Here is a 15616-nt window from a genome sequence, read left to right on the forward strand (position 1 = left end):
GACGGTGGTTATCTCCTCACTCTGCTACTGGGATATATATATATATATATATATATATATATATATATAGGCGTAGGCTACCGGTGTAAGCTGAAGGTTTATTTTGATAACTTCCCGTCAAAAGCTGTGGCTGATGCATACGGTTTGATTTCTTTTTGCAGTTTGGCTGCAACTACCTCTCAGAGCATCCTACTAAAAGTGAACTCCAAGGCTTTAGTAAATAAAACCAAAGAATGTTTTCGTCCATCGGAGATGGGATTCTTCTGCGCGTTATCAGCTGACCGGATTTAAGTGACAACCAACTGATAACAGAAAACAGATTACATGTTTTGGAAACAGGTGATTTTGACAAAAAATAACAAGCAGATCAAAACGGAAGTTGGAAGCAGCAAACCTATTTCAACTAGCATAATCAGCTGCTTTCGCCTCGACTTCTCACTAGATTAACTCCTTATCCACAACATCCCATAGTTTGATGTGGTAAAACTTCTGAGTACCGAAAGTAGACCGCCAGTCTCTCAGTTTGTAAAATACTGGTACGTTTTTTTCTTCCCGGGGCTAAACGATAACATTTTGCCATTTATTATCTAGGAACTGTGCGTATTAGTTGCGTCTGCCAGTTTCGGTTGTTGGAAGTGCGTCCCTTTGTTGAGGAGCAAAGATTTGAGGCACACAAATCGAAGAAAAGATTAGAGATATCGCCGTCTTTCAAAGCGTGCTTGAGAATTATTAGTCAGGGGAGCCAGCTTTGGCATTTCAGTGGTCCCGGAAAACGTCGGACGATACTTAACATACAAATTAACAGCATGTTATGTTGCAATGTTGAACACAGTCCTTGACAGACTGAAGTGGGTTGTTTGCGTAGACAAGGTGGTATGTTACGCTTTCTGCAGAGCAGCAACTCCAGGCTATAACTTTCGTACACACAAGTGTAATTTAAAATACTTTATTCTCCTGACTCTGTCTAACGACGTAATATGAACTGTCCTTTGATCAACGTCTGTCGTTTTTATTTTTTCACTTGGTTAGCTTGACGAGCAATCCGACGTTTATTCCAGCATCACCTAGGAAAATGTATAATAGATGCAAAGCGCATGTGTTGGATACAGTGAATAGATACACTGAGCTCCACCAAACTAACTGATCGACCGCAATTGTCGCGGTGCTGGTTGAGCATGATGGGTGAGCTTCCTGCAGTAACACCACCAACATCTCACTTAGGGTGGAATTCGAGTGACTACATTCTGCAGACATTATTAGGAACTTAAGCTTATTATCGGAAGATTACATGTGAGTTATTTGGATCAGGCGTCTACCATACTTGGTGAGGTCGGACCATGACTGATGAGAGCTAGAAGTGCATGGTTACCTGGGAGAAGTTTGGATACAAGGGGAGTTCGGTCGTATTGATGGAGCCAGTTAGATGAATTCGTGTCTGAAACCCTGGAACCAACCCTTAAAGCTGTTGTTCTCAGCAATAGGTGGTGCCCATCACACAATGGCCAGAAACGTGTGTTGTAATATTGCATTGTCCAAGATGGCACAAACATCCCCCATCCGAATCGTACTAGCATTTCCTCACTTGTATCTGCACTCTACGAGAGTTTGTACCTTGTGTAAGGTGCCCATACCATTATTTGGGTATTGTTCATACAACGTCCCTGGTATCACAATCCCCCGTGGCTCAGGTGTGTTCCTTCCACTAAACTTGTTATACAGGAGCCAATCAAATTGATTGCAACTTTGCTGGCGGCCTTCGTGCCGAAGACGACAAAAAATGCAATGAATCAGATTCAGATTGATGATGAAATAAGCTTTTCCCCTGACCAGAGCAAGCAGCACTATCCTCGGTTCCAGAGCGTCATTATTATGCTGTAAATTGTTCACCCATGACTTTCACACTGTTGTGGATCTAGCCGGCGACCATTATTGCAGGTGGTCAAAAATGAAATACTAGAAGTAATCTACAGTGCTATGTAAGAGCCATGCTTGTTAACCGAAATCTCTCCTTACGCTTGCCGCAAAGCTAATGATGGAAATGTGTCTTGGAACAAAGCTTAACCCATCGTTCTTGATGTTTTCTGATGCGCGATCATTTGGTGGGTAGGAATTCATTCACATAATATTAATTTCAGCTTACTAGTTGGTTTAATGGTTTGATTTATCTTCAGGTGTCACAGTTTCATGACAAAATATTCACTAAGAACACAACTTCCTCCATGAATGCACAGCAGCCAAAAAATGACTTAAAAAGAATCCTCAAAACCAAAGTCCTTCCTCAGTTTCCCAATGTGGGATCGCGCTGTGCAGATTCCGAAGGCTTGTGTGTATATGAACACAGTGTGTAACTCTAAGAATTCTGCTTTTTATCGGGTTTGTTCTGCCAAGTTATTTAACCGGGTCTGGTCTTTTTTTCTCAGTCAGTAGCTCGTGTAATTCGTGTATCCTGCGACAAATTAAAACCTGCTGTTTCGAGACGGGACGATATTTTTATTGGACGTCAATCTGGCCATCACGAATTCATGCTTGCCTCACTCAGATGTGGGCAGTGAATGAAATAATCAAAACACATTTAACTGAACATCTTCGTTTCACTTTTGGACCGCTTCATTTGGCTGGTTTGTTGCCTCAGTATTTCGCCTAGAGTGAAAAAATCAGTTGAACTTAGAACAAACCTTTATGTTCTCCACTCTAGTCTAGACCAACGCCAAACACGAAACACTGACCTACTTGCATGAGTCATAACTGCAAGCAGGATCAATGTGTGCCTACAACAATAACGCGTACCAGGTGGGGGAAAATCGGCTACACTAAATTGAGATACAAGGTAAATTCAACAAGCTGATTGGTAAACCAACAAGCCTGCTGCCTCTTGTCAGTTATGCGACTGATGTTGTTTCTGCCGCTACTTTGTCGTATAGAAGTCTAAGTACACTCAGCTAGTCGTCCAGTTACACACCTACAGCAGGGCAGACAAGTAGGCACACGTGTTCTTTCGTACACGAACGTCTGTTGTTAAAAATAAACTTCGGAGGGAAATGAGAGACAATTGATATAGTGGAATGACTGACATTTGTAAATGCTGCTAAGACGTGCACACCAAGCCGGGAGATAACAAAACGCCCATTACAACGATTATGATTGTACACAACGCACTATTCGAAATTACGTCCTCGTCCCTTGCAGAGCGACAAAGTAATGAATACGTCAAATTGTACCAGCCCCACCCCTCGGAATAATAGTCATAAATGTATACAAACGCGTTTTAACGTAATGAATCGAAATTGTCTCCTCTTAAAAATTTGGGACATAACGGTGAATTCAGCTCTCCAACTTGGTCAGCAAGACCGGATTTTATTCCATGTTGGTTTTGCTAGAATGAAGATTCATCTGATATTTATCCCCCTAAATGGTGCCAGTCTGAGTACTGATATGTAGTCGTCCTTTGAAACCCAGCGGTGTAAGTTAGTATAAAACACTCGTTCCAGGTAAAATAATTTTCGGATATTTTGGAGCATCACACCAGACTATCTGGGATATCTGTCAGGTGGTCTTCCAAGCCCTACCGGTATGTGCACTCTAATAACGCCACTGCAACGGTTGACGACATCAGAGGCATAGGAATGAGAACGAACTGTTAATAAAAGTCCGGTTTAGGTATAATTGGATGGCATATAAAACGGATCGGTTGGTTAACAATGACTCATACACAGGACGCGTCCACGTATCAGGCGGAGCCCAGGTTTTTCGCACGGATCTCAATATCGTGTTTGCGTAAACCCGGTGGGAAGTGATCGGCCGACAAGCAAGCAGTGGCTTGGAGACATTCATCATCGACCTTTGCACAATGACATAACAAGCAAAACCAGCACTAGTTCTTTTGCACCAACGTCCTAGCCATGTCTCCCAAGCTCTTCAAGTTTCGGTGCAACAAGTTAACGTAACAAGGCTTTTTGAGGACGTCAGTTATTGTCTCATCCAACCGCAAATGGACACCCAGACTGTAGACCAACATTCGGCATCATTACCACCATCTCGGACTATGGCAGCATAGGTGAATTTGTATCGACATGAAGTCGAAAAAGAATTACCTCTCGCATCTGTTTACTATAAATGGGGAATAAACCAGACAGTTTGCCAGCGTTTCATCTGTGGAGGAGTACGCCAGAGACCACCTAGTCCGATCCAGATGAGGTTTGTGTACCCGAAAGTTGCACGAATCAAGGTGACTTTGACTATACGCAACATTCTAAATGATGTACCTGCCTATACTTTCATACAAACGGCTGTTCACCAGACGAATCCATCAAGTGGCAACTTTTCCGGAGAATTCAAGCCAAGATAACCATCTTTCTAACTTATATGTAGACGGTTGCAATGGCGGAATTTCAACCACCAGTCGGCTTGAGTGAGTTTTTTCTGACGTTCGTTTCAGTTGGCGCATCCAGTGTAACTTGTTGTGCTTCAGGGTTCAGTTGTAAACCTCAGTATTAGGGGTTTTATCCGACTATTGATGTTAGAACGTCTTTCTCAGACAGCGGAAATGAATGTTGTTAAGCTATCTATTGTCCCGTAGACGCACTTTCCATGTTTCATTGCTATACGGCAGGAAAGGTAATATGACAGTCCGGTATTCTTTGAGCTTATTGTTCACGCATATGTTGTGGTTGTCCAATAAGCACTTATAGGATCCACTATAAGCATCACCTCCTTTATAACCTGAGCACCCGGTACATTTCTGACTCTGAAGACCATGGGTGAGTTGCTCCACAAGTAACTAGACTACGACTACCATTTTGAATACACATTTCCTGCAGTTGCAAAGCCCAGATGAGTTTAAAAAGGACAAGTGCCTCACAGGCGGTCCCACCCATGCCAGGGCAGGCCAACTGTGGCGTCAATCCCTGTAATTATGCCTCCGGATTAACAAACGAACGAATCTGGGTACCTTTATTTCGAGTTGGAGACATCCTTCGATTAGAGGACCTGCTGCTCAGCGTAACGCATTGATAAACACATCTGAAGCAACCATTGACTGCGCATAGACATCAAAACCACATTGCATCGGACTGTTGTGCAATCTTTGTCTTCACACGGGAACTTGGGTCTGGGCAAAATATTTTGGATCAGATGGAAGGCAGGAATCCCAAACAAGTAAGTCCCTCGGGAAGAAAACACCTAATTTGTAGGGCGTGAAATTAACATCACAGGTGAGGCTGCTTAAGAGGAATGGTCGAAACGAGCATCCTAAAATAACTTGTACGTGGTCAGCTGGCAAAGTGCTTCCTTAATCTGGAATTTCTAAACTTCCGCTTCTGAGACATACTCGGATTACGTAATAGGCATAGTAACTCCCAGTTTAGAACACACGAAGTTCTGACACTCCATACAGAAGCTCGAATAAATGCTGTTCATGCTGATGCAGAGAAAAAAATGATTTCCGCCTCGCAAAAACATGTGTTGGAAAATGTTCTATTCGGTTTAAATGTCAGAAGTGCTGTAACTACTGCCATGTTTTAGAGCCATCCATGCCAAAACCCTTCCTATGTTTGGAGGGGATAAGTGCCCAGGAATTTTGGAGCGGATCTTACTTACCAGTGACGGTTACCTTCGCCATGGCATACCGGTATTCCATTCCAAGGCATTCTGCAACACAAGTGTAATTACCCGCGTCTTTTTCCGTCACGTTTTCTATTATCAGGTGGTTGTAGTCGTTGAGAATGATATGTGCAAAGTTGTCTTTATTCACACGCTTTCCATCTTTGAGCCAATATACCTAAATCGTTTAGAGAGAGAGTGTGGAAAGTTATGTAAGCTACACTTTTTGTGCACAATCAGTCATGGCATTAAATTCAAATGATAGACTGATCATAGATCAAAATCCAACGCAGAATGAAACAATCTCATCTGTAGTACTCTTTTGGTGCCTAGTTGCCATGCCACCCGAAGGAAGCACTGTCCAGTTTCCCAAGCCTAGACAAGGGAAGTCGACAGGCGGAAGTCGGTTTCGAACCACGTTCCGGTCGGTCAGTAAATTCGCGCTCCAACCACTGAGCGATCCCGCCACGTTGAAACAATCCACTTTGGTAGTAATGAGTTCAGCACGCAACCAAACCCAGTGATCATCTTTTTCATTGTTCAATCGTAACAGACGTTTCACACGGCCATGTTGGATCAGGCATAAGCAGTCAGCTTGTCTGAAACAGCCTAAGAATCTACATACCAAGATATACTTCACGTTGGACCGAATCCTCGAAATTTGAAATCGCCATCGTTGCTAATGAAGAAGTTATGGGATTTCGGCCGGGGCTGCTGGTAATGCTATCGTCCTTGTTTTTTCCTCATCCATATGTCCAGCGCAGAGTGTCTCTGAGTGTGCTCATAATCTGAACAAATAACATTTTATTTGATTATGTACGCATGCTGTCAAATTCTTTGACTCACTCGCAAGCAGCAGTTCATGAGGTGAGACGTTTCTCTACTTTCATACCATATCCAGATATGCCTGTTTACTAATTACAAGGTTCACAAGCTGCTGCTTCACTTTTCTGATGACACACATTAATACATCTGGGGGAGTAATACTCACGAGAAGTACCTACAGGCTATCCTCTAAAATCCGGATGAAAGCTGGCAAGCGTATAACTGAAAGCTTTTGAACAGAACAGCGTATTCAGGTCGGGTTTTTCTACTCAAAGATGGTGAACTTCTGAAATATTATTATGCACTAACCTCAGGTTCCGGTTTACCTTTTGGAGGGATGCACGTAAGAACCAAACGTTTTCCGTAGGACAAATCGGTCGAGACCGGTTCCAGTTGAAACTTGCGATCCAAATCTGGTTTTGAGTGTAATAAACATACAAAACATTGTTTAGTTACGTTGCACATCTAAATGGCGTCTCGGGTCATGTCTGACTAATGTTTATCTTTAGGATGTGCAACCGCCGCAGTATTAAGGTACATCGTCAGCTTCGATAGCTGTCGCCTAGAAACTACGTGGTTCCTATCTGAGATTACGTTTTATTTCTGTCCTCTGTTACTACAAACGACGCTCAAGCCCTTTTTATGTCAGTCTAATAGTTCGCCGATCTTAAAGCATTTCTTACATGAGATTCAACGACAATCGAAGTGGTATAATCAGAGTGGTATTTTATGGTGTATTTGGTCTAAACATGGCATTTTGTCCGGTAGGTAATGTTAAACAAATAGTGTAAACCGAAGTTAATGGCAGACTAAATCCTGTGACTTTACAGTATTATGTTCATTTGACTGTTTACAAGCAGCCATTAATGTAGTATAAAGATTATCTAACAAAACAACAGGATAATTTTTATTACACCCGATGCAAGAACTGATTGACTATTATCTGCTATTTAGACCTACATTAGACGATGTGCGTGTTGCACAAAGGCCACCGAAAACACTTGGACAGTCCACCAACGGTTTCCACCTTTTTCAGGCGCATCAGTGTAAAGCTAATACATGTGAATCCACTATCCCCACGTTCTGTATGAAGAACAAACACTTTTCTCCGTCAGGCAGTGAATTGTCTTTTTGTAAACTTTGGCCAACGACGGAACGGTTCCGAATAAATTTGGCCCTGCGTTTTCTTCTGTTTTGTTTCGGCAGTATATTTGTGATAACACGTTTGTACAATTAATCTATTTCAAACCCTATGCTCAGCTAATGAAACACAACAAGGGCGAATAAATGAGTACTGCATTTCTTGGATTTCGCCTACACATCACCATGACTTTAATATCCAGGCACAGCGCTTGGTGACTACCAGGCTTGGGTTTCAAAAGAGCAGACCATGATATTTCGAACTTCATGCCAACTTAAATAAGAGGCAGCCTTTTCGCACTATACTGTGTTGGAGAATATAACAAACGGGATCTTTAGCTGAGTCTGTCGTCAACACCATCACTTATTGCCAACAACGCCACAGGTAATCATGACGAGATGTTGAAGAATGAAACCATAAATAAGATATTTGGCGTGATTACAGGTGAGTCGCCCATGGGAACCAAAAATGTATGCAAATGCTGAGAATGACTGCCATCAGCGTTATGATAAAGCTAGTCTTTTTCGCGAGTACCGAACGTGCTGTATGCAGCAATGCATAGGTGAAGAGTTATTCAAACATACTGATGTTGGTCTATTTTAGCGGCTGTATGTTTAAAATCGCATCAAATGATCAACAGCGAAGTTGATCCGACGTAGACTACTTCGGGTCAAGCGGGATTTCAATGCATAACTTCTCCTATTATTGGGGCCAGCCTATGTTGAAATGGCGAACATCACCCTACAGTTGTTCCATCCTTTGTTGGTATCACCATCAGTGCACATATAGTAAGCCCGCACCCTCCACGTTATTGTGGCGACTCATCGTCAGCTATTCTTGCAATAAATAAATCATACCATGCATTTGCAGCGCAGTTTACTGTTTACACGATGTCACCGTTCAGTGAGTTCTAAAATGATTGGGAGTTTCATTGTCTGTAATAGCCCTCGGTAAGATTACTCTTGTGTCGTCTGTGAGTACGCATGTTACATCATCCCCAGAACAATAACGAAAGTGGCGTGGATCTTATTGGGCTTTGTGAGGGGGCGCCGATAATAGTGTAAGGAGAATTCCTAATTTTGAAATGAGTTTTCTTGCTGCCATTAAAGCCAACCTGTGCTGAAGAGCTGAAAAGCACCGTACAGCTGTCAGACCATTTTTGAGAATCAGCAACAGTAGGTACCTCACGAACCTCTAGGACGACTCGGACCCACCACAACTCTGTTAGTAGTTTCAACCTTTAATTGTTCATCTAGGGTGGGTCATCAGTATTGTGTTGAACTTACAGTTCGACAGGATGTAGCGCTACTTTTCCTTTACGCACACGACCCAAATTACGTAGCCTCCTAATTACTGGCTCTTAGAAGAAAAACTTCCCGGAAGGAATCCATACTCATTTTGTGAACTCACTTGTTTCCTGTGGGAACAGGACTGAAAATAACGTGGAAGACCGTCCTATGGTGCTACTTCTTCACTATAATCTTATGTTCAGTTTATCAGCTTCGAAATTCACCAGATCATTCACTTTTTTGTTTTACATCACCAGTTGGAAGTTTGTGTGCTTTTTCAAAGCAAAGTCACTTTAAGGAGACAGAAGGCATTCATTACTGATCTGTATACCCGAACTACTCTTAGTTATGAACGTCCGAAAAAAGTAAGCTGCCATAACCCCAAGGATATATTTGGGGATAGTCTTCATCTCCCATGCAGAACTGTACTCTTTTTTTGCATTTCAACAAGAAAATATGTGAATTATGCGGGTAAATCATCAAGCAACCGCCCATGCCACCACAAACACGAATATCCTCTATACGGTAGAAACAGTTATCTGAGAAAGATTAATGGAAATGCCAAACAAGTTATTCAGACGACAGGTAATCCCCAACGGGGTCAGAGAACAAAAGGGAAGATCTATTATTCCCGGTCAACGCAAGCACAAGAGTGATAAATCATTGGCTGGGACTGCCTTCATGTAGTACGCAATCTTTCCCAAATCAGATCACCTTCAATCCGTCTATAACACCACTAGACCAAAGAGTGATATTTACTTCAAGCGATAATAAAATATCCTCCTCACAAACTACTTGTAGCAAAAGTTATCGTAATAATGCAGACCCATTTGACAGCTACAAAGCATATAAAATCAAACGGTGCGTGAAATTTGGTCAGAGGATTTGAATCACTACTGAATTATGGTACTGTAACAATTTTGGGTAGATTTTCTCAAGCGTTCTTAAATGTAACAAAGCTAATGTATTAGGGGATGTTGAAAAATTTAACAATTAATCGGAATAACATTTGTTGACATTGTCATAAATTGAATCAAACCAATAATAAACGAATGGGTTATTGACCCGCACTTTATTCAGTGTGATCTTCGGTAGTTTATGTGATGTGGCTAACAAATGGCCAGATTGTCCCTAGAGCTCCATTCGCCAAGTAGCCTATATCGAATAAATTCTACTGCAAGGTCCCTCGCTAACATTCGAAAAGATTATTAGCATGTGAGAGACCACGCTATTTGAATCGCAAAAATTATGAGGGTTTCACTGACGAGCCCAAATAACCAAAGACAGTGGTTTCTGCTTGATGTGAACATCCAAGTGAAATCAATAATAACCTGAAAATAAACAGCCAGGAGAAGCTTCGAAATTTTTCACCAGCTCTAGTGTAAAAGGGTCACTCGTTTGCAGATAAAGCCACTGATCCCAGAGTGTTAATTTGTTAATATAACGTCCCCGTAGCTGAATGCGTGGAAACTAATAAGATTGAATGCAGTTACTCTCGTCTGTCTGAGATAAATGGTTTGCAGGGAATTCTCCACTCATTCTTAATGGGAATGTCTTTTATGCAAATGAAAACCGTTGACAGGCGTCGACCTTCGTGCGACAGGTGAAGTCAACGCAACGGACAAAAGTGGCGCATGATAAACGTTTGTTCGCAAATAGACCAAGCTGCTGAACACACAAGCAGAAATGCACACGACCATTCGAATCGTATGTTGTTTGGAACACCTGTGTAATTAGACGACCAGCCGGCCGTCGTACAATTTGCTCGAACCAAAGTCCTGGATAATTATCTCCAGCTGTTGTACATTTAAGCTTGGGAAAGCAAGTGATTATGCACTGAACTAGTGTTCAGCACTATCATATTCTCGGAACAGTTCCCTAGGAATCTGCGTCGTACGTGGCTAGGTGTAAATATAAAACGTGTTTGGATTTGGGCAGCGGAAAATAACAACGGCGATAACTACAAATGCCTAGGTGTTAAATGGATTATTTACGTAAACTATGGTTCCAAAAAGTTTAGTGAGTTTTAAATTCTTGGGAATAATACTCGCCACACAGGGTGACATTCCGGCTTTATGCGAGGACTGGACGTTGCAAGTGAGCGTAAGACGTGTCGGTTAAGATGTGCCAACTGACAATAAACTTTGCCTTTTGGATCAATTTAGCCCTCACAACAAATCTATACAGACGTTTTGGAACAAACGCCACAAAGGTACAAAGGTACTAAGCTGAATGGATTCTAAGTCTTCTTTTCTTCTTGTATGCTAATATATGTTCAATTTGACTGTTTGTATCCCTCTGCATTATGAAGATCTCATGTAATTCAAGTACTGGTTTACACGAAAGTCTACCCGATCTAGACAAAAGAGGTGTTGATAGCCCTTTCTGTCAAGAAATTAAAGTCATCATACAGGTTTTTCAATGGGGTCTGTCTTCTCTAATGATGGATTAACTTTAGCCTAGTTCGGCTCCGGAATCATAGTGACCACAAAACGTTGTTAAGAATCACATAAACGGGACTCGGCGAATGTAGGTGACATGTGAACAGCTATCACTACGGTTTAACAACAGCATAGTTTGAATGTATGTGAAGTGAGCTAACTGTTTCCAAAGGAATAGAAACAAACCACCCCCAACATCAGAATTATTGGGAAATCGAGTCATTACTCCTCATTTTTATTACAGCATTGTGTGAATATGCTCTTTATTTACATGAATCTGTAGGGAAGAAACATGTACTTAGACACCAATGTTTGGTCCAGAACGTTGTGTTGTCGCAAGAGCTGCAGACTAACCGGTGACTTCCATCACACGATAGAAGAATCTATTATTCCTCCTAACTCATCAGTAATATAAAACTGGTCATCTTACGTTTGAACTTTGGGATCTGATCACGATCGAGATCTAGTTACTGAGCGAGTGTTCTCCTCCTTACTTTTACCTGGCAACACATGTAAAGAGACTCATGTCACGCCGACAGTCGAGTTCAATATCAATGAATGGACTACCGAAACTGTCCGTAATAATGTGGTAATGTACAGATGATTGGATGACTCAGTCCTGTTAGAGATTTGCGTTGCGCAAACACTAACTGTATGTACTATCAGAGTACCGATTGGCTGATACATCAGTGAAACAGAACAAGGTGGTGTGAACCGTTTGCTCAAAAGCTTCAGATCAATTGCACAGTGATATGGGGAGTAGTCAAGCTAGGTATATGGAAGTTTCACCTCCACAAAAATGTTGTATAGTTTCATAAGTGAAACCTCTCACAAAGTTGCTGAAAACTCCTCGACACTACGGTTTCGACCTTTTTATGGCTCATTAGATAAGCGCAATCCTCGAGTTTCCGCCAAAATTTCGTTTTACTTAAACCCAAATAAGATTTCAGCAATTTACTCTTTTACATATCATCTTGGCTCCTACGGGAGACTCTAATGAATCTCCCGTTCATGATATTTTTCAACTGAATGTGCTGCACAAAGGCTGCCTCATGCTCAAGTTGGCACGATATTTGGAGTGTCGCAGCACGTTTCCTTGGAGTAACATAAGGCTAACGATAACTCGAAGACTATGCCTTCTTGATGAGCCTCAAGAAGGAAAAACAGATGTTAGGATGCTGAAACTCCTGGAAACCTTGTAACTAGTGCCCTTTGTAAAAACATACTGCAGTATCTCGAATATCGTACCGACTGATGCAGGAGGCGGCCACTGTGTGGCATAATCGGTTGATGGATACAGTAAACCAGAGGTTTGTTTGGGTTTCCCATGAAAACCAAAGTGATAGGGAAATGAGTGTATCTATCGATGCAAAATCAGTTCAGTGGAGTAGCAGCAAGAATAAATCAACAACTGTAGGAAATGAAGTTTACAGAGTCTGACTTCACATATATACCAATATGGTTTTCATACAAATTCTGCCAAGTTGAGTGACACAGAGGCACATCCAAATTGAGAAATTGAACTAGTTTACTCGTACTTTTTTAGTGTAAACTACACGTCGTCTGAAGGCAGTGGGTGGATGACATCCGTAGTTCAGATGTTCGCTCAAGATTCCGCAAGATATGCTTAAAATATCAGCATGCTCCAAACCGTTTTCAAGTATGAACACACGTTGATTGCAACTAAATGTACTACTGAGAGACGATGCTTTAAAAACCGACACAAATGGGGTTCAACAAATCAAAGAGCGAAACATGGTCTGGCTTTTTACAAGAATGACTGGATAGATGTATCCATTTAAGATGCGCTTTTGGTTTATGTTGCGCGCACACTGAAGTTATGGGATGGGAGATTGTCAATATACATTGAACAGACGCTGATATGTTATTCGGTTAAACAACTGCACAAATAGGTGACAGAAAGAAGCCGGAACGATTGCGCATATACGGGATATACTAGCACGATGAAAACCTGTAGCTTTGTGCAGATCAGGGGGACGTATAATCCCGTCTCATAGCAAACAAAATGCCATCCACTTACGTTGACCACGTATAGTTAGTATTGTAATAACGGGACGTTTCTACCGATACTAATCACAACGGGCAATGAGCAAATGCAGTGATGTTTTTGCAAACACGGAGAGTAAACAAAATTGACAGACGCACTTTCACAGAACTCTTTGTTCTTTCCTGACACTACATATGATGTGTCGCTGTACATGCCTGCATAATCTAGGCTACTATCTGGGTCACACCGCGCAATAACCATGAAAAGCTGGATTGAGCTCGACTGCTTTACCATATCACTATTGCGAAAGGGGCCTGTATGAAACGGGGCGTAAGCATTGCAGAGCACAATGTAAGTGACATTGGGAAGCATGAGGAAACCAAAAAGACTGTAAGTGTAATGCCAATGCTCAGCTTTGGACACTGACATTCTGATAGTTGAACGGTAGAATCCTACTGGTAGCAGTAAATTTCCGCACCTCGAAATGTGTGCGTGGCATATATCTACTCCTAAATTACTCCTACAATATTCAACTTTGTAAATTTTGAATGTGTAGTCGCTTTTCGCTCACGTGACTACAGGTCCTCTACTTTTTGTGTCGAAACACAATGAAGGTATAAGTGGCCGTTGATGAACACGTGTGTGGCTCGGCCCCAATCTGTGTGGGTTTCTGGTCCGAACAGACTCAGTTGTTTTGGTTGAAGAGCTGTACGTCAGCGCGCTTTTGCTCGTCATGTACTAGTCGCTCCTCTGAAGTTCGTATATAGCCTACACTCTAAACTATGTAATGAGTTAAAATGTGGTTGCTTGACAACATCTGAAGTGATCTAAAGCGGGAGAAAGCTGCGTGAAATGGAAACTACAAAAGAAGGGATACATTAGAAGATACACTGAACATGTTACGTTTTTCGGCTTTATTCTGTAGATCACTCTGTCATTCTGCGTTGTCAGACGTTTTTGGATCTCAACAACTTTCTACGGGGAAGCTGTTTTGCGAAAAACTAAACTATGTCAAAGCTTCTCGCTTGAATTATTCCAAGAAACATGTAGTTTCAACCCAACTTGTATCCAGACAACAGTAATTTAGGGCCAAAATTTGGAAGTGAAACGAAACAGAAACTTACATGCTTCAATAACAACAGCTTCCTTGCTGAACACCTTTTTTGGTCTCTGAAGTTCGATTACTTTGTTCCAAGCTTCACACCGGCAGACATAAGAGTCGAACCACTCCTCCACCTCTTTCGCTCGCACCTGTAATTCCAAATGCCACCGTTTTCCATTGGGATCGGGTTGATTGTCAGAATCTAAACGGGTGACTTTCAGCCTTCCAGGCTCGTCGGGTCCTTTGTACGGGATAATCTGCTCAGCGCACTCAATCACAGCATGAGAGACAGGTTCTGCGACACAATCTATTGTGGCTGGATGGCCCTTCATTGTATAGTACAATGGTTTTGGGTGTTTCAGAAAAAACGGTACGCCTTCCAGATGCGTCTCGTCTGGCTGTACGAGGTCCTTCTGAGAATCCGCTGTATACAGGTGGAACAGAATTAGGAAGCAAATAATTAAATATCTCCGAAGGTGCATGTTGTTTGTCCGAATACAAAGGTTAATTCGATCACATATTATGTTGCGCAAAAGTTGTGTCAGGCAAGATATGTTGCGAATACTTTATTCAAAGTTAACGGTAATGATTCAGCGTGGCATCCAATAAATTAGCCAATCATCTGCCATACTGTTAACGGTCCCAATGTGGATGCTGATTGGTTAGTTTCATCATAGAAATCGGTGTGGCAGGCATCACTCATCCTTGAGAGCTTAGACAAACCGTTAATCAGGTTATTTAGTAGGACTTTGGAGGTGCGTGCGTCTGCGCAGTTTGTTTTTCGAAACATGGAGGTCGTCTAAAGACTGGGACGGATGACTCGCTTTGCTAATAATCAGCGTGTGAACACGTTACAACGCGCTAGCCGGAATGAGTGACAGTTACAAAAGTTTATTCAGTACCCTGTTGGCTGAACCTAACTTTAAAAAGTGGGGAAGTGTCTTTCTTTTCCAGTAGATGTTGTTTTAATGAGAAGACCAAAACTAACATGGTGATCCTAGCTGCTTGGAGCTCCATCTCGCCTGGAAATTAACGAGCACTGGAGCATATACATATACATGTTTTTACCAACCATTGTCCCAGTGCTTTTCTTGATAGCAAAATAGAATAAAAATAATTCAATTACCGAATCAAGTAAGGTGCTGAAATTTCATCACCCCGAAAATGGCGCTGCGTCCTTAAAGATTGAAATTATTTGCTGTACTTTGGATC

The 15616-nt window shown here is 41.8% G+C and overlaps 1 protein-coding gene across 1 annotated transcript in view; it reads right to left on the bottom strand.

The window, feature by feature from the left end:
* The window catches only part of T265_06649 (hypothetical protein), a gene marked incomplete at both ends in the record, with an annotated part of 52547 nt that extends 37661 nt beyond the window's left edge, over positions 1-14886 (bottom strand). Inside the window, 3 exons of the mRNA XM_009171969.1 lie at positions 5596-5776; positions 6733-6836; positions 14427-14886. Coding sequence (XP_009170233.1) covers positions 5596-5776; positions 6733-6836; positions 14427-14886 — 745 coding nt within the window. The remainder of the gene's footprint in view (positions 1-5595; positions 5777-6732; positions 6837-14426) is intronic.
* Between the last annotated feature and the right edge of the window lie 730 nt (positions 14887-15616).

This window comes from Opisthorchis viverrini, assembly GCF_000715545.1.
Source record: "Opisthorchis viverrini unplaced genomic scaffold opera_v5_142, whole genome shotgun sequence".
Taxonomy (NCBI): Eukaryota; Metazoa; Platyhelminthes; class Trematoda; order Opisthorchiida; family Opisthorchiidae; genus Opisthorchis; species Opisthorchis viverrini.